This window comes from Oryza glaberrima, chromosome 4, assembly GCF_000147395.1.
Source record: "Oryza glaberrima chromosome 4, OglaRS2, whole genome shotgun sequence".
Taxonomy (NCBI): domain Eukaryota; kingdom Viridiplantae; phylum Streptophyta; class Magnoliopsida; order Poales; family Poaceae; genus Oryza; species Oryza glaberrima.
Window position 1 is genome coordinate 12,403,419 of NC_068329.1, and position 24,149 is coordinate 12,427,567.

General features: G+C 42.0%; 2 protein-coding genes across 2 annotated transcripts; both read right to left on the reverse strand.

Moving 5' to 3' along the window:
• Positions 1-223: 223 nt before the first annotated feature.
• LOC127771550 (pollen allergen Lol p 2-A-like) lies at positions 224-901 on the reverse strand. The gene has a single exon (XM_052297474.1). It carries the CDS (start codon positions 830-832, stop codon positions 479-481), a length of 354 nt encoding a protein of 117 aa, XP_052153434.1. The 5' UTR covers positions 833-901; the 3' UTR covers positions 224-478.
• Positions 902-15,474: 14,573 nt separating this feature from the next.
• Positions 15,475-16,171, reverse strand: LOC127771553 (pollen allergen Phl p 2-like). Its single transcript, XM_052297478.1, has one exon. It carries the CDS (start codon positions 16,088-16,090, stop codon positions 15,737-15,739), a length of 354 nt encoding a protein of 117 aa, XP_052153438.1. The 5' UTR covers positions 16,091-16,171; the 3' UTR covers positions 15,475-15,736.
• Between the last annotated feature and the right edge of the window lie 7,978 nt (positions 16,172-24,149).

Here is a 24,149-nt window from a genome sequence, read left to right on the forward strand (position 1 = left end):
TTAATATTTATGATGATATAATTAGATAGTATGGGCTGATGGCTAGTGCTTATAGTTTCAGTTCATAGTATGGCTGAGAATCAACAATTTGTTTTCAGAAAGGAAAAAAAAAACAAGTATAGATGTCACTCTACAATATTTTTGACAGGCTAAAATGGTGAAAGGAACACATTGGTTTGGACATACCTATGTACTATAATGCACCCAATCATCTTAATGAAAGTTGACCAAATATACTTTTTCCCATATATCTTATATAAATAACATATATTCAAAACTATGCTTTGCATATAGCTCCACAGCAATATTTTGGAGTACACATGTATGCCTTATTTTGCCACTAGCCCATTACAAAAAAATAACCACAGAAAATTAATTAATGGTTCGCTCGAACATGGAGCGATCTCTTTTAAGACATAATTATTTAGAGGTTCATAATTCCAATATGACCCAACACAAGAGTATGCATGCCTGTTACTTAGAGTTGGATGCCACTCTTATATTCAGAGCCGGCAGTAAAGCTTTCAGGGATGACATCATCGACGACACGGTAGCCACCATTCTTGACAAGGAAGCGAACGGAGAAGGGGCCCTTGAGTGGTGCTTCACTTTTGAGTGTCCAGGTGTTAGAGCCCGACTCCTTGAGCCCCACCCAGTCCTTGCCGCCCTTCTCCTTGACCTCCACCTCAGAAATGGCGACGTTGGTGACGAGCTCCAGACTAGTGGCGCTAGAGCCCTCAGCAACCTTGAAGGTGAGCTCTGTGGCACATGAGCCAATGACCAATAGTGCAGCCACCGCCACGGCAAGTCGGAAGGAGGACATGGAGGCCATTGGCTAGCTAGCTAGTTTTTTGGTGTAATGTTTCTTGTTTCTTGCTTGGTAGAGGGATGGATCGATGTGTTCGGTGATCCATGTTGCAGCTGGGTGCATATTTATGGCGGAGGGGGGAGGGGGTGGTAAGAAAATGTGCGGTGCAGCATGGAGATCGTTGGCAGCCATTTTCGTTGAAGGACTCTTATACAATTGCTTTAAATAGATGCAAGGTTGGTAGTCCCGGTTGTTTCGCTAGCGTAGGGCATGCAGACCTCCCAAAAAGCAGCCATTTTAACTTATAGATAATGAGAATTAGTCACCTCCTCATGATCCGTTCATTGAGCATGTGGACCCATGCATGATCAAATTGGGAGGGGGGTGAATATGCCAGTGGAAGATAGATGGGTGGCCGAGAAAATGGTTAGGAGTGATGAGCAAGGCACCGAGGGGCACTGTGTGGCATGCATATAGAGTATTCTTGGCAGAGGGGCAATTAACAGTTCAATGTTGATGGCACCATGGCGGTGATGGAGGGTCTTAGGTGCTGCCCCGTTGTGGCTCTATATCTGGGACATGGGTTTGCATACATGGCTAGATGGTGCTGATGCTAATTAATATGGTAGTGCGCCCCTAGCTGGATATCGAACGGCGGTGGCAGTCGATGAAATAAATTTGACAGGAATAAGATATGGCGAATTGATGAGGCATAGGTGGAAAGGAGCACATGGCCTTGGGGGAAATAATCCTACAAGTCGGTGTAGATCGTGCTTCAAACAAGAGTGCACTTTAAATTCAATTTAATTTTAATTGGCTACAGGTGAGAGGATGTCCTTGGGCAAGCGCTGATGGAGATTTGGAGGGTGTGCTTGACACTGCTGGAGAAACCATCTTTGGTCGGTCGACCAGATTTCACAATAGTCCCGGTTGTATTAAAAATCGAGACTATAAATATCTTTAGTCCCGGTTTAAAAGCTCAAGGGTACTTTCCAATCTTTAAGTACCGGTTGGTGTTACCAACCAGGACTAAAGATCTATTTGTAGTCCCGGTTGATAACACCAACCAGGAAAAAAGATCGCCATACGCTTAACTCCCGGTTGGTAACCGGGACTAAAGATCTATTTGTAGTCCCGGTTGGTGTTACCAACCGGGATAAAAGCGATCGGATCGAGGTATCTCCTCCTCTCCTTTAACTCCTCTCTCCTCCTCTCCTCAACCTTATCTATTCCTCTCCTTCTCCTCCCTACTGCAGTGGTGGGGCGAGGATGCCAGGCCGGAGTGAAGCGGCGGGGCGAGGATGCCAGGCCGACGCGAGGGCAGCGGGGCGCGGAGGGCCGGCCGGCGCGGCGGCGGCGCGGCGCGTGGCGAGGCGACGGCCTGGCGGCCGGCGCGAGGGCCGGCTGGTGCGGCGGTGGCGGGCGACCGCGCGGCGGCAGGGCGCGGAGCGCCGGCCGGCCGGCGCGGCGGCGGCTGGCGGCCTCGTGACGGCGAGGCACGGAGGGCCCGCCGGCACGGCGGCGGCGCGGCGCGCGGCGAGGCAGTGCCTACTTTGGCGATTTTTTTTTGGGAGAATCTGATATTGTTGTGTGATGTATTTGATTGGATCTGAGATTGTTGTGTGATGTATTTGATTTGTGTCGATGTGGATTTGTGATGAATTTTGTAGAAGTTGTGATGTAATTTTTTTAAGATTTTGTGATGTATTTGAGATGATCGATTTGTGTATTTGGAGGCAATTTAAGGATGATTGATTAATGAAATCATTGTCATGATTAATATTTGTGATGAACAATTAGCTGTGCAGATGATTTAATCAATGAATTGGTTTGAGAGTTTATGTGAATGTTGGTGTGAGTGCATGTGACTAATGTGGGTCAGGTTGTGATATCTGTACCTAGGAACGGTTGTTTTGTCTGATTATGTGCAGGTGACTTGAGGTCAGCCTTGGTCAATGGTGAGGACCGGGACTATGCTCAGGGAGGAGCAGAGGTCAAGTGTTGTCGAGGAATGATCCTCTCTAGCGGGTGACAGTGAGATCCCCTTTTGTGAGTTTGGCCGGGGGAAAAGGCACGCTTGATGAAATCGTTTATCCGCCTTGAGTGCTTCGAGATCGTGCACGGGTGTCAAGATTATACAGGTTCGGGCCGTTATGGAGCGTAATACCCTACTCCTGTGGATGGGATTTATGGTTGAGTGTTACAAAGGTTCCTAAACTCTGGAGAGCACTCTCGCTCTTCTTCTCCTAGGGTTTAGGCCTACTAGGAGTCGTCTCTTTTTCTCGGTGGGCAAGGTCCTCCTTTTATAGTTCAAGGGGATACTACATGCACCGCTTCTACCTACTCTATCATGGGAGGGGGACCCACTCTACTCAGACCGGACCACGATCCGTGCCTTCGCCCAGAAGCTAAGCGGCCCTCCGTCCTCGAGTGGGACCCAGCGCCACCTCCCGCCTGACACGGGGGACATCCCTGTCATTCCCTCTTAAATGAACGAAGACTTGTGGCGGTCCTTCTCACGTGGAGGGAGCTCCAGATGATGCCTTGATGGGACGGGGCATACCTGCCTCCACTCTGCCGGGTACAGGGGCGAACGTGGGGGCACGGCTGCCCGTCCGACCGGACGTGACCGGCGACGGGCCGGTCACAGTCTGGTCATGCCTGATTGACGTGGGTCAATCGGGCCGCACCGCACGTCCGCCCTTACCGCATTAAATGCGGTGACGGACGGTTGGGGCGCCGCGCATTGATGGCGGTTCAGCCTGAGTCTCCTCCCCGCGCGCTCCCCTCGCCACATGGCAGCTGGGCGAGGGCCTCGGAGCGAGGCAGCGCGCGTGGCACCCCGAGGCCCCCTGGCTGCCTTTGCGTCTTCCGAGGTGTGGGGCGAGGGCCAGGTTGTAGGGCCACGTGGCTGGATTTGAAGGTAACTCCCCCGTACTTCGCATACCCCTGGGCCCATATCACCGACAGTAGCCCCCGGCACCGCGTCGGACATTGGCCCCCTAAGGGCGGTCTGGCGTGGTGCCTGATGAGTTCCCGTGCCGTGGTTGTGGGTTCGGCAAGGAATCCAGGCGGCCGCCGTCGGGTGGCCAGGCTGGCGCATCAGCCATAACAGCGATTTGACCGCCACTAAGTGCGCCGTTCACTTGGGCACTTAGGGCGCGAAAGTCGGGGGGTCTACCAGATCACACCCAGAATCGTCACCCAACGCCGCCTCAACTCCCCCGCCTGCTAGGCACGTGAAGGGACCGACGGCGGGCCCGCCTAGCCGCGCTGGTGAACACCGCACGTCCCGCGCTGAGTGCGCCACTGACAAGCGCACTAACCGCGGGGCGCGGGTTCAGTGGGGCGACGTGATGAGTGGACGCGAGAATCAAGGAGGCAACCGTAGGTGCAGGAATCGATGGGGCAACCGCAGGGGCGTGAAACGAGGAGGCGAGCGCGGGCGAGGCGGGGATAAAAGGGAAGGGAGGCGGAGAGTTCGTCTCCTTCCTCTCGCCGACTGCACACCCGCATACTCGCCCCTCAAGCCCTAGCGCTTCTCTCCCTCCATCCTATTCCGTACGCCAAACTCCTCGCCGTTTCCCGCTGGCCATCATGGCCCAAGATGCTGGCGACGTCGTCCTCCCGGCATCGCGCATTACGGCGGAGAGGCACCTTAGCCTCATCCGCAAGATCATTCCGGAGGATGCCGCCGTGAGGGTATGGGAGACGCGGCCGCGGCCACGGTACCCAGAGCGATCCGTGCACCTCCTGTGCTTCGCCATGGTGGGGTTGATCCTGCCATTCTCCAGGTTCTTCCACGAGGTCTTGGATTTCTACGAAATTCATGCCTTGCATCTCGCCCCTAATGCTATGATGACGCTGGCCATCTTCGCGCACTTGTGCGAAATGTTCGTCGGGGTGCGGCCGACGATGTGGCTGTTCCAGTCCTTCCTCGTCCCACAGCTGCTGCAAGGCGTGGTGGGGGGAGGATGCTACTTCCAGCCCCAGCCAGGCGTGGCGGGGCAGTACATCGAGAGTCACCTCCGCAAGAAGTGGGAGGATTGGAAGAAGGATTGGTTCTACACCGCGCTGCCGGATCGTCCGCGACTTCGGCTCCCTGCCGGCCCTCCCGAACGATCTGCCGCGTGGTTGGCGGTTTCAGAGCTGGGCGAGGAGTACGACGCGGTGCGGGACCGCCTGAAGGGCCTGCAAAGCTAGGGCTTAACGGCGGTGATGGTGTTCGGTGACTACTTCCGCCGTCGCATCACGCCTCTCCAGGAGCAGTCCCGCGGCGCGTGGGAGTACACCAGGTATAACGATCCCATGCGCACCCACGTGGGTGAGCGCTGGGATTGGGGCAAGGTGGACGCGAAGACGGTGGTTCGGCGATGCTAGGCCTGGACACCGTCGAGCAAACGCTGATTCCGGACGGGATCCTCCCCCTCTGCAGTGAACGCGACCGGGAGAATATCCTGGCTGTGATGTCGGCCGTTGGTGGTGGTAGGGGTCGGTCCCGCTGAGGCGCTGCTGGTGGTGGCGGTGGTGACGGCGCGGGTAGCAGCGGCGCCACCGTGGCGGCAGTCGGACCGGTGGCTCCGGCAGGGGCAGCGGCTCCAGGGCGCCCGGTCCGAGCCGTGGGCCCGGGGGAGACTCGGCCGGTGACCCGTAGAAAACAAATCTAACAATCAATTTTCAATTAAATTGGCAGACTTATAATTTCATCAATTTTCATTTAGATCAGTCGAGTTATAATTTAACAATTGGATTTAAAGACATAAATATTTCAAACTGATGAAGGCATTAAATATACCTCAATAAAAATAAAATCTCCTTACCAAATAACAACGAAACATTGAAAAACAGGAAAACGTATATTATATATTCTTGAATAGTTTTACATAGTAAAGATCGATTAAGCGTGCTCTATAGCACTCTCAAGTCACCACGTATGATATTTTAAAACTTTGAAAAAATTGAAATTCAAAGAGAAAATAAAGTATATATCTATTCATCGGTTTCCACTTAATTTGATGACCCATTATTTTTAACTATTAGATTGCCTTTCTCTTTATAAAAAAACTTAAGCCACCACATGTCATGTCTTAAAGATCCTTAGAATGAGAAAACAACAAATCATAGGTTCTCACTTAGATTGTTTACGAAGATTTTTTATTAAAAAAAACAATGTACCGTCCACCTCCCTCTCCAATCATATACACATAACACCATTGCACTGTGAACCCTTTCTCATATCTGATTTGAGTTCTACGCTATTCGTTTCTCTCCAGTCTCCTCCCTATTTTCAGCTACAAAACTATAGAGAGAAACAAATATTAAAAAGAGCATAATTTTAAGCTACACTGATAATTTTATTTTATATATCATCTAATCGATTTTAGATGATGGTTTCTTTTTTATATAAAGTCGCCACCTATCACCCCATAAATCCTCCTAGGCCTTTTAAACCGATAAGCCCATTATTTCCAACCATTAGTTCTATCTCATCTTAAAAGACAAGCGTGTATTCATAATACATCATCTATCAAAATAATATATTGCACAACCATATTTCTTCATCCAATATTATTTGCGCTAGGTTGCATGGAGTCTCACACACTCTCTACATGGAACGTTCACATATGGGTTCTTTCTCAAATTAAACAATAATATAAACCCATGCATTTAGTAGAGCCTCATATCCCATCCAATTCATCCGTCAATAAACAATGACAACCTATATTCAATTAAAAAACATCTTACTTTTCATTTTACACTTAATTTTCTATACATGTTTTCTAACACAAAATATGTCTACCTACTTAGTAGATGATGAAGAATATTATAAATAATTGCTTGTAGGAATTAATTAAATATGATATGCTATAAAGATAACTAATAGCTAGGTTAGACAATTATAAAAGCAATGCTAATGAAAACAATTTATGGAGAAATCATATATTGTAGATGTTCAAACATAGTGTACGACACATGCCCGCGTGAATACACGGGCTATCTTCCTAGTTGAATTAAAAATGGCTACTCCTATGTAAGAATGTGCCCCTATTTTGTATGAGGTATATTAGCAGGAATATGAGCCTAGTGTATGAAGTTTAGTTGACTTCAGATTCAGTGGTGACTGCAACTTAAGAATTGCACATTTTTTTTGGTATATATCCATTTTGGTGTCTTTTTGGATTTCTAGCTACAGTAACAACATGAACAAAAAAAGAACTGACCAATGGCCAGTTAGAACTGTTTGCTCAAAAACCAGAATGTACTACTACCCTACTTCCAACTGTCGGAGTAACTGCTAATCGGCCACTCTTGCATATTGACTATGATGTATGATGATTTGCTTCTAGAACTGTGAATGCAGCTCTGTGCCACAATTTGTGCAGCTATATGAAAATTCCAGAGATTTCCCAATCCTATAAGCTAGTAAGCTGTAAATTGTCAAAGGAAAAAAATAAGATGGAAGTATATGATGATTCACCTAGCTAGCAAGGCCATCGAGATTTGTTAGAAGTTTTCTATTCGTTTGCACAGTTTATATATATATATATATAAAAGCAGATATGAACCGAGGTTCATCTGCACCCAGAATTACAACCATTCAATCGTTCCAAGATGCGTTCTTTCTAAATGGACCTTTCACTAATGAAGATTGTCTACAGGAGAAAATGTCAGGGAGATACGTAATGCATGTGTTGCTCTGACATGGGATATGTACTTCCTGAGCAAAGAGAGAGAAAGAACAGATGAGAGGTAGTTGACCACACATCATGTAGTATTTACTCATCATTTGAATATTGTTTCTTTTCTCTTGTTATCCATGGAAATTTAGTATACATGACCATTTTGGAAATAACACACATGTGATTTTTTTTTTAATTTCAATACATGTCAAGTTATATGTTATCATTTTGCGACATCTTTTTTTTAGACATGACTTTTCAAAATGATATTTTCGTTGTATTTCATTTTCGGTGTCAACAAATTGCAGTGTATATTATTTTCTTTGTCAATTAATGAAATTATACTTTGTTATGTAGCATATATCTGTAAAAAAAATCATGTATTTTTTATTTTAATTTATGCCAAATGATATATTATTTTCACAATGTCATTCTTGGACATCGGATATATTGTATTTGCGTGGTGATTGGACATTCATCTTGATATAACATGTCCGAATAAAACCAGATATAGATTAATTTCCGGACATACAAAACAAGGTGGTCAGATTAATTAAAAACATCAACGTATATTTGATGGCTAATCACATGGAGTAATGTGATTGTAGCCAAGAGATCTATTAAAACTACATGTTCATCTCTCTCTCTCTCTCATTCTCTCTCACGGTCACATTAGTGAAAAGACATGAATACAGTTGCAGACTAGTACTAGTACATGGGTGGGTGAGAAATGCATGACTACAGCATCATTGTGTACCTGCCTAAAATTTTCCCTATAAGAGTTTGGGCTGGGTAGGTACAAGTTGTAGTAGCTTTGGTGAAAATGATGATCAGCTACAACGAAAAATAGACACGTGTCACATGTGGGATTGAGGTGCAGATGCACCTAGGTTCATATTATCCAACTCCTATATATATATACATATACACATACATATATATATGTATACATATATATGTATATATATTGATATCTCATAGTCATTACGGGTCTGTTCACTTTGATGCTAAAAAAAATCTTACTAAATTTTGGTATTGCCTGCCAAAATTTTGGTAAGATTTCTTATATAGTTACCAAATTTTGGCAACAAAATAAATGTAGCCACTTTTTTGGCAACTTTACCAAAATTTGGTAAGGTTGAAAATGTCATCAAAGTGAACAGGCCCTACGTACTATATGTAATATAGGCCATTTTACATTTGTGTTAATGTCTAAGAAAATTGTGGATTAAGTAATTGGGATCCTCAGGCTAGCTAATTTGTATGACTCCGTCAAACGAAAATGAAAAGGACTGTTTCGTATGGTCGCTCCATAAGAATGGCCAATTTTCAGTCAAATCTAAGTGATTATCAACTCTAATGTTTGGATAAAAAGAATTACATGAGACTTAAAGGTTCCACTAAAGATAAAGGTGTGTATGTGGTTTCTTCATAAGAAAGTAATTCTAACGAAATAAAACCTGGCCAAAAGCAAATGGTGGGGGGAGGAAGAAACATTGTTCTTTCTGTTATCCACAAGAGATAATCCAACATCTTTTCTTTGAGTATTTTCAGGGTTACGGATAAGGCATACCTCCTATCCTACGATTTACCAAATATGCCGGATTGGCATATCTCATATCCTATGATATGTTTCCGTATGCGATAAAGAAATATGCAAGGTATTATGGAAAATATCCTCACAGCATGTAGATTATCAGAGTCCTACTAGGAGAGGATAGAGATTATTCTATATCGTGCAGGGTTCGTTGTCTCCGAGTTCTACTTGGAGACTAAGGCAGCTCGTGGTATAAAAGGCACACCCTTGGAAGGGCTCGGGATCATCGAATCATAGCGCCAACACACCCACTATAGTTTACGAAGCCAAAGAACTCAAGCCGAAGTCGCCGGGAGATCACGTTGATCAATCTCAACAAGGATCTCGTCGGTATGATTGGATTCATCTATACCCTTTGTACTATGTGGTTTTCCATATTAATCTGGTATAAACTGGATTAGGGCTATTACATCATGAGGGGCCTGAATCAGTATAATCCTTGTTTCTTGTCTGCTTTAATATCGTATCGTTTAGATCATCGTACCAACGTACTCCAATACTCAATTTATCCAGTCTACGGGTATCCACCGTTGACAAGTATCAAGTTGCTCAGTTTGTTACAGATGTGTATTTTTTGTTTTTAATATCCCTCCTCCACCCTGTAACGTCAAAAATATTTTTTGGTAATTGGCTTAGAGGGGTACCTAGGTCCATTAAAAAATTGATTCTAATCGGAGCTAGTGTTGTAAGTTGGCCAATTTTGAGTTGTCGTAATGATAAAGTTTTTAATGCTAAATAATTATCTAACCCTATGTAGGTTTTCTTTATGTCTTCCAATTGGATCCATTTTTGGTCTACGATGCTACCACAAGAGGAACAGGATACCACGCGTAATGGTGCTATACTTTTGCAATCAGTAGCCAAGGGTCTCTTATTTTACTATGGGTGGCGTAGTTCCATTAGAATTGCTAGCTAAAAATCTGTGTGGTTTAACGCTAGTTAATAATAAAGAGGGTGGGGAATTGTCCCATCATCTTATTTCTCATTTTGATTTATTTTTATCTTTACCTTTTGTATTAAACTTATGACTTTGTGTGTTATGACCGAAGCCAGAGATGTAATCCATTTCTATTATCTAAAAAATAATTGGATGCCTCATTCATAAAACATTGGTTAAATATTTGAAGTTAGCTATTTGTCAAAAATATATTTGAAGGTATAAAAGTTTATACGTACCAAACATTCCATCACCAATCATCTAATGGACAATGGTACGAAACAATAATTAATCTGTAAACGTTGAACAAACCGGCATACCAACACAAGCAGCAGTCGGAATATATACATAGTCTACAGATAATTATCTAGTGCAAGCCGTTTTTTCCTGAAATAAGTGGGTTCGTTTTGGTTCAGCATCAATCCCTTCGGCCTCACATCATCTTCATCGTTGATCTTCCCCGGCCACGTTCGGTCATCCATATTTACACAGATATGGTCAGTTTTTTCTAATAGATATGGTGATCCAATTTCTTGTTTGATTGGGTGGATAAGAATGGATTGAACATATTAATTAATAATAAAATATATTAATTATCATTAATATAGTCATAGTTTATACTAATTAACAACAAAATAGACTAATTATATCTTATCAATACTATTTTTGACAAGTTAATTACCAATTAACAACAAAATATATTAATTATTGTAAATAATTACTAATGGTAGAGATTAGTAAAGGTGGATATCCTCATCCGGCAATTTAATCGGAGCATTCATCCAGCATCTTCGTGGAATGCTTCCTCTCCGGAGCACCCTATCGATCCTTACCCACCAATTAGACACGTAAAAAAAACCGAATCGGCATAACCATACAGTGAAGGCTGTTGACTTCTTTCCATGGTGCAAGTGAACGTCCTGGTGCTTCCCAGGCCTAATTAACATGATGCTAGCCATGCCAAAGAGAAAAGCATTATATTAGCATACTATATAGATGTAGGTTCACAGTGCCATTTTTCAGATCGGTTAGCCTGGTGTGGTATTTATCCTTGCCCAAAACCTCAAGCTGTCTGCTTTAATAAAATAAATTGACTGGAAGGATTGATTTTAGAATGGAAGTTCTGGTATGAAACCCTCAGCATCACTAATATAAAAAAGCACATACATATTGGCACTATAGGCACCGGAACAGCTAAAACTAGCACCTATAGTGTTTTGCCCACCTCCACAGGCTGAAAATACAAAAAAAAAAAATCCATCACCTTTAAGTGAATATAGGTGCCGGTTTAATAGAAAAACCAATACCTATACTATACGTGCTATTTTTTAAAAAAAACCGACACTTATAATATATTAAAAACCGCCAGCTATAATATATTATCGGTGCCGGTATTTAAAAAAACGCACCTATCAAACGAGCCAAGCCAAGAGAGAGCCGCGCGCGAGTGGATAAAGGCACGCGTGGGAGGTGACGGGGTCGACCTTCTCCATTCCCTGCCCTAGTCTCACCCGTCTCTCTCCCCCTCTCACTCAGTCACCCCTTTCCTCCCCTCGTGGTGGTAATGGTGTCAGCAGCTCCTGCGGGCTGGATTCGGCGTTCCTCAGCCCCCTCCTGCAGATCCATCGGTGGCGGTGGCATTTCCAATGGGTGGATCCGGTAAAGGCAGTAGCAGTGGCGTCGGCGGCTCCCGCTAGCGGATCTTGCGGAGTTGGTGGCGGTGGCGTTTTCGGCAGGTTGATCCGGCGGAGGCAACAGTGGTGGCGTTTTCGACGAGTGAATCTGGCGGTCGTCTACCCCCTCCTCCTCATCCTCCGCGCCCAAGCTTCTCCTCCGGCAGCGTTCCCGTGGGCCGGATCCGGTGTTCCTCAACCCCCTCCCGCAGATCCGTCCGTGGTGGTGGCATTTCCGGTGGGTGGTGGATCCGGTGAAGGCAGTGGCAGTGGCGTCGGTAGCTCCCGCTAGCGGATCTTGCGGAGTTGGCGGCGGTGGTGTTTCCGACGGGCAGATCCGGCGGAGGCGACAGTGGTGGCGTATTTGGCGACTGAATCTGGCGGTTCTCTACCCCCTCCTCCTCATCCTCCGCGCCCAAGCTTCTACCGTGGCAGCGGCGGTTGCATAGACCCTCCCATGGGCATATCCTGCGGAGGAGGCGGCGACGGCGTTTCCGGCGAGCAGATCTAGTGATCTCCCCCTTCGCCCCAACCTTCTCCCGCAGATCTGGCGACGGCGACGACTTCTCCATCGGATCTAACGGCGGCGGCGGCGGCGACCCGCGGACGGATCCGGTAGATTTCTTGTTTGTGTTGTTTGTATTGTTCTGTTTATGCGATGATGATGTTGTTGCTGTGATTGATTTTGGGGGCGAAGCGGGGGAACTCGCGCTTGATTAATCGGCTAGATTCCAAACAGTCCATCACCAATCATCTAACGTTGAACAAACCTGAATAATAGCACAAGAGCCAGAATATATACATATACTGCAGATAATTATATAGTGCAAGCCGTTTTTTTCCAGAAATAAGTGGTATTAATTCGTTTTGGTTCAATATCAATCCCTTCGGCCTCGCTTCATCTTCATGGTTGATCTTCCCCCCGGCCACGTATCGATCTAGTGAAATGCTCCTAGTGTTTCCCTGGCCTAATTAGCATGATGCTAGCCAAGCCAAATTAAATGAAAAAAACATTATATTTGCATACTAGATGTCGGCTCGCAGTGCCATTTTTCTGACAGATTAGCCTGTTGTGGTATTTATCCTTCGACCAAATCTCAAGCTATCTGCTTTAATAAAATAAATTGACTACAAGGTTGGATTTAAGAATGGAAATTCTGGTATATACGAAATCCCCCAGCACGCTTGGAATTCTAGTTTTTTGGAAATCACCAAAGAGTCTGATGGATATGAGAACTTTGCCTAGGAGTTGCAAAATTTCAGTGTAAACAATACTTTGTAGATGCATGCCAAACCACTTACTCTGGCAACTCTGATATACACATCAATATGAATGAATGTTTGTTGTTTTTAATAGGAATGGTCCAGCGTGAATCCTGAAACAACACCAAACTCACTGCGAACAAGTGAAGAATGCAACTTCCGTAATGCACTATGTGGGAGTAGCTACACCCGGATTCCCAATGCCTCTTAAGCCTAAACTAGTTAAGTTAAGCATGTGTACGTATCTGAAGATGTTTATACACAAGGCAGCACATGCATATTGGAAGGGTTTTCAATATGATAAATATTAGAATACGAGTTAAAGTATCTTCAGCTTTTGGCTGAGCACTAGCCTTGGCCTATATATATAGTCCATGAATGGCTTGTACTTCTATGGTCCAACACTAGTTTAATATCTGTATTTCTTAATTGCAAGCTCTCGTGACATCAGCATACCAGATTTTTAAGTTAATCCGGTAATCTTAATCTAGTTATAGTATCTAGAGAACTAAACATATTGGTAAATGAGAGAGACGATGTCCTTGGTGTATAGCTTATTTGAAATGCAGAGAAACTCATGTATATATATAGTGAAAGGCCCTCGAACTTTTGGAGAAGTTGGTTGTTTGTTTACACCACTTATTATCATATATGCTGCAATAAATAATAGAGAAAGGTCTTTACAAGCCCATGGATTGCATTGCATGACACATATCATAGGAAGAACAGAGTATTTTTCATAGAATCTTGAGATGTTTGAGAACATAGCTATGATGTGATGATTTGCTGCCCTGTTTAATATGCTTAAATCCTGAGGTGATAATACATTATTTGCTCTGCTTAATAGTTACAATAGGTTGTCATATCTGAATTAGCGCATAGCTTTTTGACTCGATTTCAGAGGTAGGTGGTGGACATATGGAGTCCTTCACTCCATCTGCTCTAGTTCAAATCGATCGTGGTGTCTATAGTTGTTTACACGTAACCACTCTTTTTTTTGTGCGCGTGTGCATAAAAAAGTTAAAAAGGTACACGTATGATTATGAAAGTTGGTTGAATTTATTGGATAACATTCACTTATACTCCCTCCATCCTATATTATAAGGGATATGACAAATTCGTTGACTTAGAATATGTCACATCCCTCTAAAATTTCTTATATTATAGGACGGAGAGAATACAACATTGGAGATGTTGTAGCGATGAAATCGTCACCAACTATCAATCATCAAATTTGAAACGGTGTGCTGCACATTCCCCTCTTCCATCACATTATTTATCTTTGTTGTTACTGTTGGCAACTTTTTGTGAGAAGTCGACAAGAACGATCGCAGCACCTAAACGCCTTACGGGGATATGGAGTCGGCAACTACCCCGATCTAGCCAAACAACCAAATCAAGATAGGTTTTGTAAAAAGAAAGCTAAACCGGCTAGCGAAGCCGATTTAGAAATCAAAATCAGCCTCTAGTCCGATTTAGATCAATATGAGGATAACTATCTATCTTGTGGGCAAACGGAAGGTTTTTAGGACAAACCTAATTTTTTGAGTGCGGCACCTCTTTGTGGGCAAACGGTGCAAATCGATAAAGATGAACTAAAATTAGGGTAAAGTAGAAAACATGGCTAAAAGTAAAGTAAAAGAACGATTCTATTGATTATGTGTTTGTCAGGTAACAATTGAACCGGCCTTGTTCCTTATATAGGGGTTGGTCTTGCCCTCTATAAGCCCTCCTCCATGTCCAACTCGGGATAGAAACCAATGGAAATCCGAAACATGTCTTCCCAAGTAAGGAAACCAGAGACCCGATGAAAATGGAGTCTAACTCGGACTCTGCCAGTCAGACCGGCAATGCCATTGAGTTTATTGCATGTCTAAGATTTGCCACTGACTTTGTCACATTATATAATATACCATCAACTTTTGCTTAACTTCTATGATTTACCATTGTTGTCCGGTTAGCCTCCATTAGTACTGTACAATTTTGTTCTAATGACCAAAATACCTCCAGGACAAAAACTTCCAAAATGTAGACAAAAATTCTAAAATATCAGATTTTAAGTTTTTGGCCAAATTTTGGATGTTTACAATATGATATTTCAAATTTTTTTTCCAAATTTTGGAAGTATCTGTTATAGGGGTATTTTGGTCATTTGGATAAAATTATACATTTCTCACAAAGGATAACCGGACGGTGATGGTAAGTCGTAGAAGTTAAGCAAAAGTCGATGGCATATTGTAGAACGTGACAAAGTCAATAGCAAACTGTAGACCTCTGACAAACACAGTGGTATATAATGAATTCTCTCGTAAGGTAAACGATGTACCAATATGCTTAATGCTTATAGTTTTAGGTCATAGTATAGTCAATTCAACTATTTGTTTTCAGAAAATGAAAAAAAGGTGTAGATGTGACTTTACAAATTTTTTGACAAGCTAAAATAAGTGAAATGGATTACATTGGTTTGGACATAAGTATGTACTAAAACTTTGGAAAATCAAACAGATGCAATCATCTTAATGAAAGTTGACCAAATATACTTTTTTCCATATATCTTATATAAATGACATATATTCCAAACAATGCTCACATGCAGCTCCGCAGCAATATTTTGGAAGAACACATGTATGCCTTATGTTGCCATCGGCCTATTACAACAAAATAACCAAAAATAATAATTATTTGCTCACTCAAACATGACACGATCTCTTTTAAGAGAGGATTATTTAGATGTTCATATTTCGCATGTGACCCAACAAGAGTACACATGTCTGTTACTTAGAGTTGGATTCCACTCTTGTACTCAGAGCCAGCTATAAAGCTTTCAGGGATGACATCATCGACAACACGGTAGCCGCCATTCTTGACAAGGAAGCGGACAGAGAAGGGGCCCTTGAGCGGCGACTCACTTTTGAGTGTCCAGGTGTTAGACGACGACTCCTTGAGCGCCACCCAGTCCTTGCCGCCCTTCTCCTTGACCTCCACCTCAGAGATGGCAACATTAGTGACAAGCTCTAGACTTTTGGCGCTAGAGCCCTCAGCGACCTTGAAGGTGAGCTCAGTGGCACATGAGCCAACAACCAACAGTGCCGCCACCGCCACGGCGAGCCGGAAAGAGGACAAGGAGGCCATTGGCTAGCTAGTTTGTTTGTTGGTGTAATCTTCCTTTTTTCTTGACTGGAAGAGGGATTGGTCGATATGTTTGGTGATCTATGTTGCAGATGGGTGCGTATTTATGGTGGAGGGAGGGTAAGAAAACTAGGCATAGATGCACGGTGCAGCATGGAGATCGTTGGTAGACTTTTTCATCGAGGGGCTCTTATACAGTTGCTATAAATAGATGCTAGTTGGGTGGTCCTGGTTGTTTCGCTAGCCTACGGCATGCAGGCCTCCCAAAAATTAGCTATGTGATCCCATCTCTTCTCTACTTTTTTTTAGCTTAGAACAATGAGAATTAATCACCTCCAGATGTTCTGTTCATGAAGGATGTGGACCCATGCATGCAGTTGATGGATGTATTGACGGCATACTTTTATGGGTCATTGGATTTGGAATTTTATATGAGAGTCCCTAAAGGACACAAGATCACAAATTCAAAAGGAAACTGCAACATGTATAGTGTGCACATGCAGCGATCATGGTATGGATTGAAATAATCCGGAAGGTTGTGGTTCAAAGAGTTAAGTAGATATCTCTAGAAGAGAGGTCATTCAAACAATTATGATTGTCCACATGTGTTTTTAAAGAAATCCCTGAATGGATTTTGTATATCATCTCGGTTTATGTCTATGATCTAAATATCATTGCCACCATAGAGGACATTAAATAAAAGACAATGTCGATGGCAAATCGTTGAACTCGAACAAACTCAGCAATATAGAATAGATTCTCTCCTAAATAAGCAATGGCTTGTCTTAATATCGAGCTTGATTGAAGGACTTGGGGGAAAACCAAGTTTTACTTGGGCCAGCAGCTCGAGCACCTCCATGGAGGAGTATTTATGCACCGATCTCCCTACACAAAGACAGTACTTGGTAACTTCAATATGAACAAATGCCATCCTTTGAAAACCCCCATGGTAGTTTGATCCATAGAAGCTTATAAGGACACATTAAAACCCAAGGAAGATAGTGAGGAAATAATGGGACCCAAAATTCCCTACTTAAACGCCATTGGAGCACTAATGTATTTAGCCAATTGCACAAGACTTGATATTGTTTTCGCGGTTAATCAGTTGACCAGCTGATGAGGACACAACTCGCTCGGATATAACCATGACTACCTTATGTATTATTCCACCAAAGGTGCATATGTTCTACATTAGATTTACTTGTTATATATTCGAATAAACGTTGCTACACAATGAGTTTTGTGTGCATTCGTTTGCAGAGATACTAGCTTGGGCGAAAGAAAAGAAACCAAGTCGACTTCGAGTGTAACTCGGAGTCCAGGACCAGCCTCGATTACAGTCACCACTTATACAAAGAACTTCTAACAATCTTACAGTAATAAGTGATTCGGACTCTTGCATTTGTTATATGAATGTATTATAATTAAATATCCTCCTTAATGCGAAACGGTACGACATCCATACAGTGCATACAACTACTACAAGTTCTAGGGTGGAGAACAGACCCAAACAAGGGAGAAGCTGCTAGTACATACATATTAGCCGGCAAGACTTCACTCACTTAATGTATTCCAATTATTTCACTAATTGCAAAATTTAACTATTTTCTTCTATGATATGTCGTGACAAGCAACCTAGAGGCATTGTCCTCTGCAGGTATTATGCGTGCAAATTCCTCAGGGTTAATGGGAGGTACAGGGTTAACACAGAGGATGTAAATCTCTAGACTATGGACTAGACAGCTTCACATATTTATAATACTAATATATTATATTTTCTTCAATGCATGCAGTTGCCAAGAATAGAACTTCAAACAAGCTTTGACGATACAGGCATCACAAATGTCCAGCGCGATCTGTGCCACTTCATCCACCGTGAGTGCTGTCATGTGCGAGGAGAATTCTTCAACCCAGAGGGTGCCCGAGCTACAAGTGACGAATTCAAGCAACTTTGGGAGTGGAACACTGCTATGCCATAATGTAACTAGATAGCGTATTTTAAGTGACAATGTAAAAAAATATTGTAATATATATATTTTGACAACACTTTTCACTTATGCAATATATGTAGATTTCTAAGTACCATATGTTTGATAATTACTAATAATCTTCCTGCATCAATTTCTATTAAATAATTAAAAAGTAATTTATGGGCAAATTATTATTGTATCAAAATTTAAAATTTTCTACCTATCTTCGCAGGCGGAAGTTTTTTTTTGCAGGCGGCCACTTCCTATTTTCGCAGACGGACCTGACTAGCTAACGTCCGCCTGCGAAAATTGTCTTTGCAGGCGGACGGCCGTCCTGCCTACGAAGATCGGCGATCTTCATAGTCGTTTGCTTATAGGCAGACGGCCGGCCCTCCTGCGAAGACCAGTTTCCACCGCTGGCGATAATGCTTTTTCTAGTAGTGACTCGTTTTGAGTGATTTCGTGTAATAATTAGCTGTAGCTCGTTTGAGCAAAAGCCGGGATGGATTGCTATTCCATTATCTTAAAAAAGGATTCATGTATTGCACTGAATGACACATTTCTTGGAAAGAACAGAGTTTGTGTGCTACAACCTTGAGATGTTGGAGAACTTGACCCTTGCCTGCTAATTAGCCTTTATGCTCAAGAGCAGCGAATCTCTGCCCTCTAATTTAGATCTAACAGTGACTTATAAACTGTTAGTCAAACTAGTTCCACTTTTGGTTGACCTATAGAAATCGACACTTTGATCACCGTCGGTTCTAATTCAGCCGACACTCATAAATTCTTCTAGGGTCAAATAGTTAAACGGGAGCGTGCTTATGGTCATGGTTTTGTGCTCTTGGGATATGTTTTTTTTAACAACATGCATGAGGTAGTGTGATGTTTTGTATTGATAGAGTAGAAAAAAAATTACAAGACTAGGGAGGTTATAGCCTAAAAAAGAAAAAAAATAACCACATCACACATCTACAACCAAATCCTACATGCATCGTATATTCTGGAAAATACTTCATGCTTGAGCAATATTATTAACAATGGAGAAGATCTACCGATCAAATAATCACCAATTATATCAAACATCCATTTGAAATTAAAATGATTTATCTGGCTGCATGGCCACATTCCACACTTCCATCACATAATTTATCTTTGGAGAGCTTTTGCCATGTTTGCCTTTAAAAGGAGTAAAAATCCAACGCTCCACAATAAAAAGGTACCACTTAAAAGGTAGCTACGACCTAGCTTGTAAGGGTAAAAAGAGAATTTTCCTAGGAGAAAGAGTATGGTAAAATTGTCTTTAGTTCTAGAGAAAATTTCCTATATACCTCTGAAAATTTACTCAATCCCTTCGATACCCCTAAATTTGACATCATCCCTTATATACCCCTGAGTTTTCATTTTGATCTCCTCTATACCCATCTCCGTTAGTTGACCATTAGTTGACCGTTAAATATTTTAAAATGACTATATTACCCATCCCATACATATGTGGTACCTACCCAATAAATTTTCATATGAAAAAATTAACTTATACAAAATACAAGCAATATAATCATTTAATGCCCAACTTAAAAAATAAAACTTATTATTTTTTATTTTTTAAAAATTATGATTAAATCCATACATTAGTTTCACCAGAAAATTAAGAGCAAAAACTAAATGTCATTTAGGTTTAAATTTTTGGGAAGATATACGAAATTCATCAAATTTGATCTGAAATTTATTTAAAAATTTTTAAATTTGTTTTCTAATTTGTGATAAACTAATTACATCCCCTTTGTTTTTTCACAACGAATCTTTTTTCACTAAATATTTGTTGAAAAGTAATTTTCAAATTTTATGCAGAACTTTTTTTACAATAAATCTTTTTATTTTAATTAAATAATGTTTTATTTTTAAAAATTCATAACAAATATTTAGTAATTTATTCCTTATTGGTTTTCACAACTCAAATAATTTACACATAAAACATTTCTAGCTTTTAACAATATACCAAGGACAATAAAGTAATTTCTACAATAACTAATGGTCAAACTAATGGTCAAGTAACGAAATGGGTATGTAAGGGATCCAAATAAAAACTCAGCGATATATAAGAGATCAAACAAATTTTAGGGGCGTAGAAGGGATTGGGTGAAATTACATGTGCATGCAGGGAATTGGCCCGCCGATAAGTACGTAGGTACCACATCGGTACCTTATTTTTTACGTGTTATTTTTTATCATTTACATTTTTCTTCTTAAGTACATGTTCGCTCAGTGAACCTCCATTAAGTGATTTACATGCTTTGTAGAATTCATTAATTAACAAAAAAATTACATGTTTTAGGAATTAAATAACTTATTCTATAATACCATGCACCTAGATTTTAATATTGATCCAAAATTAATAATCTTCCTGATTTACCTCATGTTTGGCCGATGCGCTTCCCCTTGCCATTGTCGAGCTGATCTCATCTCCTGTTCAATTCTCAACCATTCCAACGCTTCTCCCTCTTTTTTTTCCTGGTGAACCGCAATTCATACCCTAGAACGAGAATGAAGCGATGTGGAAGAAGAGAAAGAAGACACAACCTGATCTTTTTTCCCGTGTAGATCTAATCCATTGCTCCACCTCTCTAAATACCTCGCAAACACTGTAAAACCTCTGTTATATTTGGTACAAAATGATCTGTATGCGATCAACAATGGGACACAAAGATACAAGAGGCACGAATAAAGAAGAAATATAGATTTCTGCAATGAAATCAATAAGCTTAATTTTGATAACCAAGCTCCTGACATTTTCGCTAAATGGTGCATTCTTATTTACAAATTTTCAGCTCTGTGACGCAGTCACACACTCATGCCATTTGTCCCATCACCATCACAGAAACATTCAGCACCTTGCAATAGACTGCAATCTGCCACCTAAGATGGTGGTAAAACAACTTAGATCAGTCTGTCTTCTACATGATACATGGATAGCAAGGTCAGCAAAAGAACAAAACACAAATCGTAAGGGTAAAAACATGGTGAAATTCCGAACACCTCCCACTCTTAGACCGGGTTGTCAGATTCTCAGAGACTGGTAAGATCAGTGTCATTCCCCAAGCTACAAGCCTACAACTGTGAATGGCCTTGCTCACGATTACCATTTGGCAGCTGCTGCTATGTACTCAGCGATCCCAGCAGCAAATATGACCGACTATTTATGCATCCTTTAGTTCCTTTTCAAGTACTTCTCGCATTGTCTTTGCGGCAATTTTCAGGTAGCAATATGGACGTGCAGATACTGTCCTGGGTTTTGCACAGGATATCAGTTATTATTATTTCTCATTGTGAAAACATCTTGTAACCATTGTGTGAATTGTCGGTACACACACACCAGTCCAATAGCTAAGAAGATGCCAAAGAGCCAAGTAACATCTCAACAATGTACTATCGAATCACAACAACTAAGCCAACCAGAGGGGGGGTGAATGGTTGGTATACCCAAAAACCGAAAACTTTTAGCGGAAATAAAAGTTACCCTCAAATTCGACGGATCGTGGTCTGACCGAAGTAATTGCGCCAGTCTGACCGCCTGGTTGCCGTCGGTCTGACCGAGATTGAATCTCCAGTCTGACCGCCGAGATCAGCTCCCGCCGCGATGCCACCGGTCTGACCGCCGCGATGCCACCGGTCTGACCGCCGATGTGTCGCCGGTTAGACCGTCGAAACCCGGTGAAACACAAATCGAAGAACTCTTAAAGTGGATGACAACTTTATTGATTCTCTCTGTGTTTACAAAGTGCACCAACAGCACTCCTTACAAAAATTTCGACTAAACTCGAAACCCTAACTCAACTCTCAACTCAATTGCTCTCAAAAAGCGATACCGGGAACCCTCACGCTCCCCCTCTATTTATACTCGAGGTAGGCAGCCTAAAGCCATGAACCAAACTCATACTAGAAGTCCTAAACACTTTAGGAAACCCTCTAGTACAAGAAACAAACTTTACATAACCACTCATACCAAATTTGGAGTCCTTCCAAATTCGACTCCGCATCCCATACGCACACAATACCTCCATCGTATGCCATATGGAATCTTCACCAACCACGTGCATCAACTCTAGCCTAGGTATCCCGCATGATCTCTAACCACCACGGACGTCGTCTTATCCCCAAGCCGACTCCCGGTCCATCACCGCAAATACTCTCTCGAGGCATCAAGTCATCTACACATAAAATAAACAAAGAAATCATATTCCGAGACCAAGCTATCTCCAACTTGACTCATTAGTAGCAAACAACAGTATTACATACGTAGAGTATCCATCTAGAAGCCATAATCATGAAACAATCACGGATATGCAAACAAACAACCCGAAACCGAAACCGACACAGCGTCGGCCGGTCAGACCGCGGGCTGCGCCGGTCTGACCGCGCGATACACGCCGGTCTGACCGGCAACCCATGTCCGGTCTGACCGGTCCCAAAACAGCAGCACCTGTAGATCACCTGTGAAATCCAATCTTCTCCAAAACCACTTCGTAAATAAATTCCAAATATCAAAACCAATAATCTCCAATGCCAATTGTTCATCACAGAATAATAATCAAAAACACCTTTAATTTTACAAACAAAAGTGTCATGGTCTCATGGATCACAGTAAAAGAATGTAAATTGTCATAGAAAGTAAAACCACCTTGTCCTACTGAGTCCAACTGAGAGATCATTGCTCAAGCATGATAGCTCCACGTGGCGGTTTTTTAGCTAGAAAACGAGTCATAGGGCCACCATTTTCTATTGCCATTACTTTCAAATTATTGACCTGTAAAAACTTTTAGCGATTAACTTTGCCATTATTTTCAATTTCCACAACTCTCCGTTTCGAATGATAATATGCGGCACTCAAAGGAGAAATATAGCTGTAATTGAATGGTGACAAATGTCTATGTTTGGCAGCTAGTTAGAACCACCAAGAATATATTTAAATTTGGCGGCTGTTTTTTTGACTGTCAAAGAAATCATTTGGCCGCTAAGAAAATTTACTGATTCTTCATTCTTGTAGTGAACTGGTACTCACAACAACTTTAATCTATCCACAGTTGTATGAAAATAACTTGCTTGACAGATGGCACAATGCGCGAACAAGAATTAAACAACAATAATTATGCGATGGCTTAAAGCAACTGTAATAGAGGTGGCCAGTATACTTCTACTTTATCCGTATCATCATACTTTATTTTATTGGTTTACTCACAATTTATCTTACCTTTTTCTCTGTACTTTTATTAGAAATTACAGAGAGCCTACTGCACGAGGGAAAGTTCATCCAGTTATCACATCTCCAACTTTTCACCTCTATCTCAATGGAGTTCCAAGCAGCCACCCCAAGTTTTACTCCATACGTTCATAGCAGGCTGTTGACATCTTGCATGGAGCTATGCTAGGATTTCAGATTCCATGGATGGATATACTACTATGTAAGAATATGTGTATGAAATTTATTAGCGAGGAGCAAAGTTTCGAATTCAGATCAGGTGCAACTAGCGAGGAGCAAATTTCGATTCAACGTAATGCCAATATTTCAGTAGTTAATTACTCTACTGCCATTGGTTACAATATTTTTTCTTGCATACCTTTCTTCTCTCTTGATCAATGGTCCACATTGCCCCACCTCTCGATAACTCTAAATAGCTCGTAAACACTGTAAAACCTCGCATATCTTACGTACAAAAAGATACACGAGGCAAGAATAAAGAAGGAATATAATCAAAGAGGTAAATTTTGATACCCGGGCTCCTAACATTTTCGCTAAATGGTGCATTCTTATTTACAAATTTTCACACAGTCACACACTAACACGCAGGACCTTGCAATAGACTGCAATCTGCCAGCTAAGATGTTGGTCAAATGTCACGCCCGGAAGTTTCTCCCTTTTCCTTGCTTTAAAAAAATGGTTAAATAAATTGCGCGAAGATATGGTTTGAATTAACCTAGAGCTAATTTCCTATCAAATGAATGCAATTAATAATTGGAAATGGCATTGTGGAATTTTTCTTGGTTCCCCATGCTCCAATACATTAACAAGATTTTAAATGGAATTTTCAGAGCCTCAA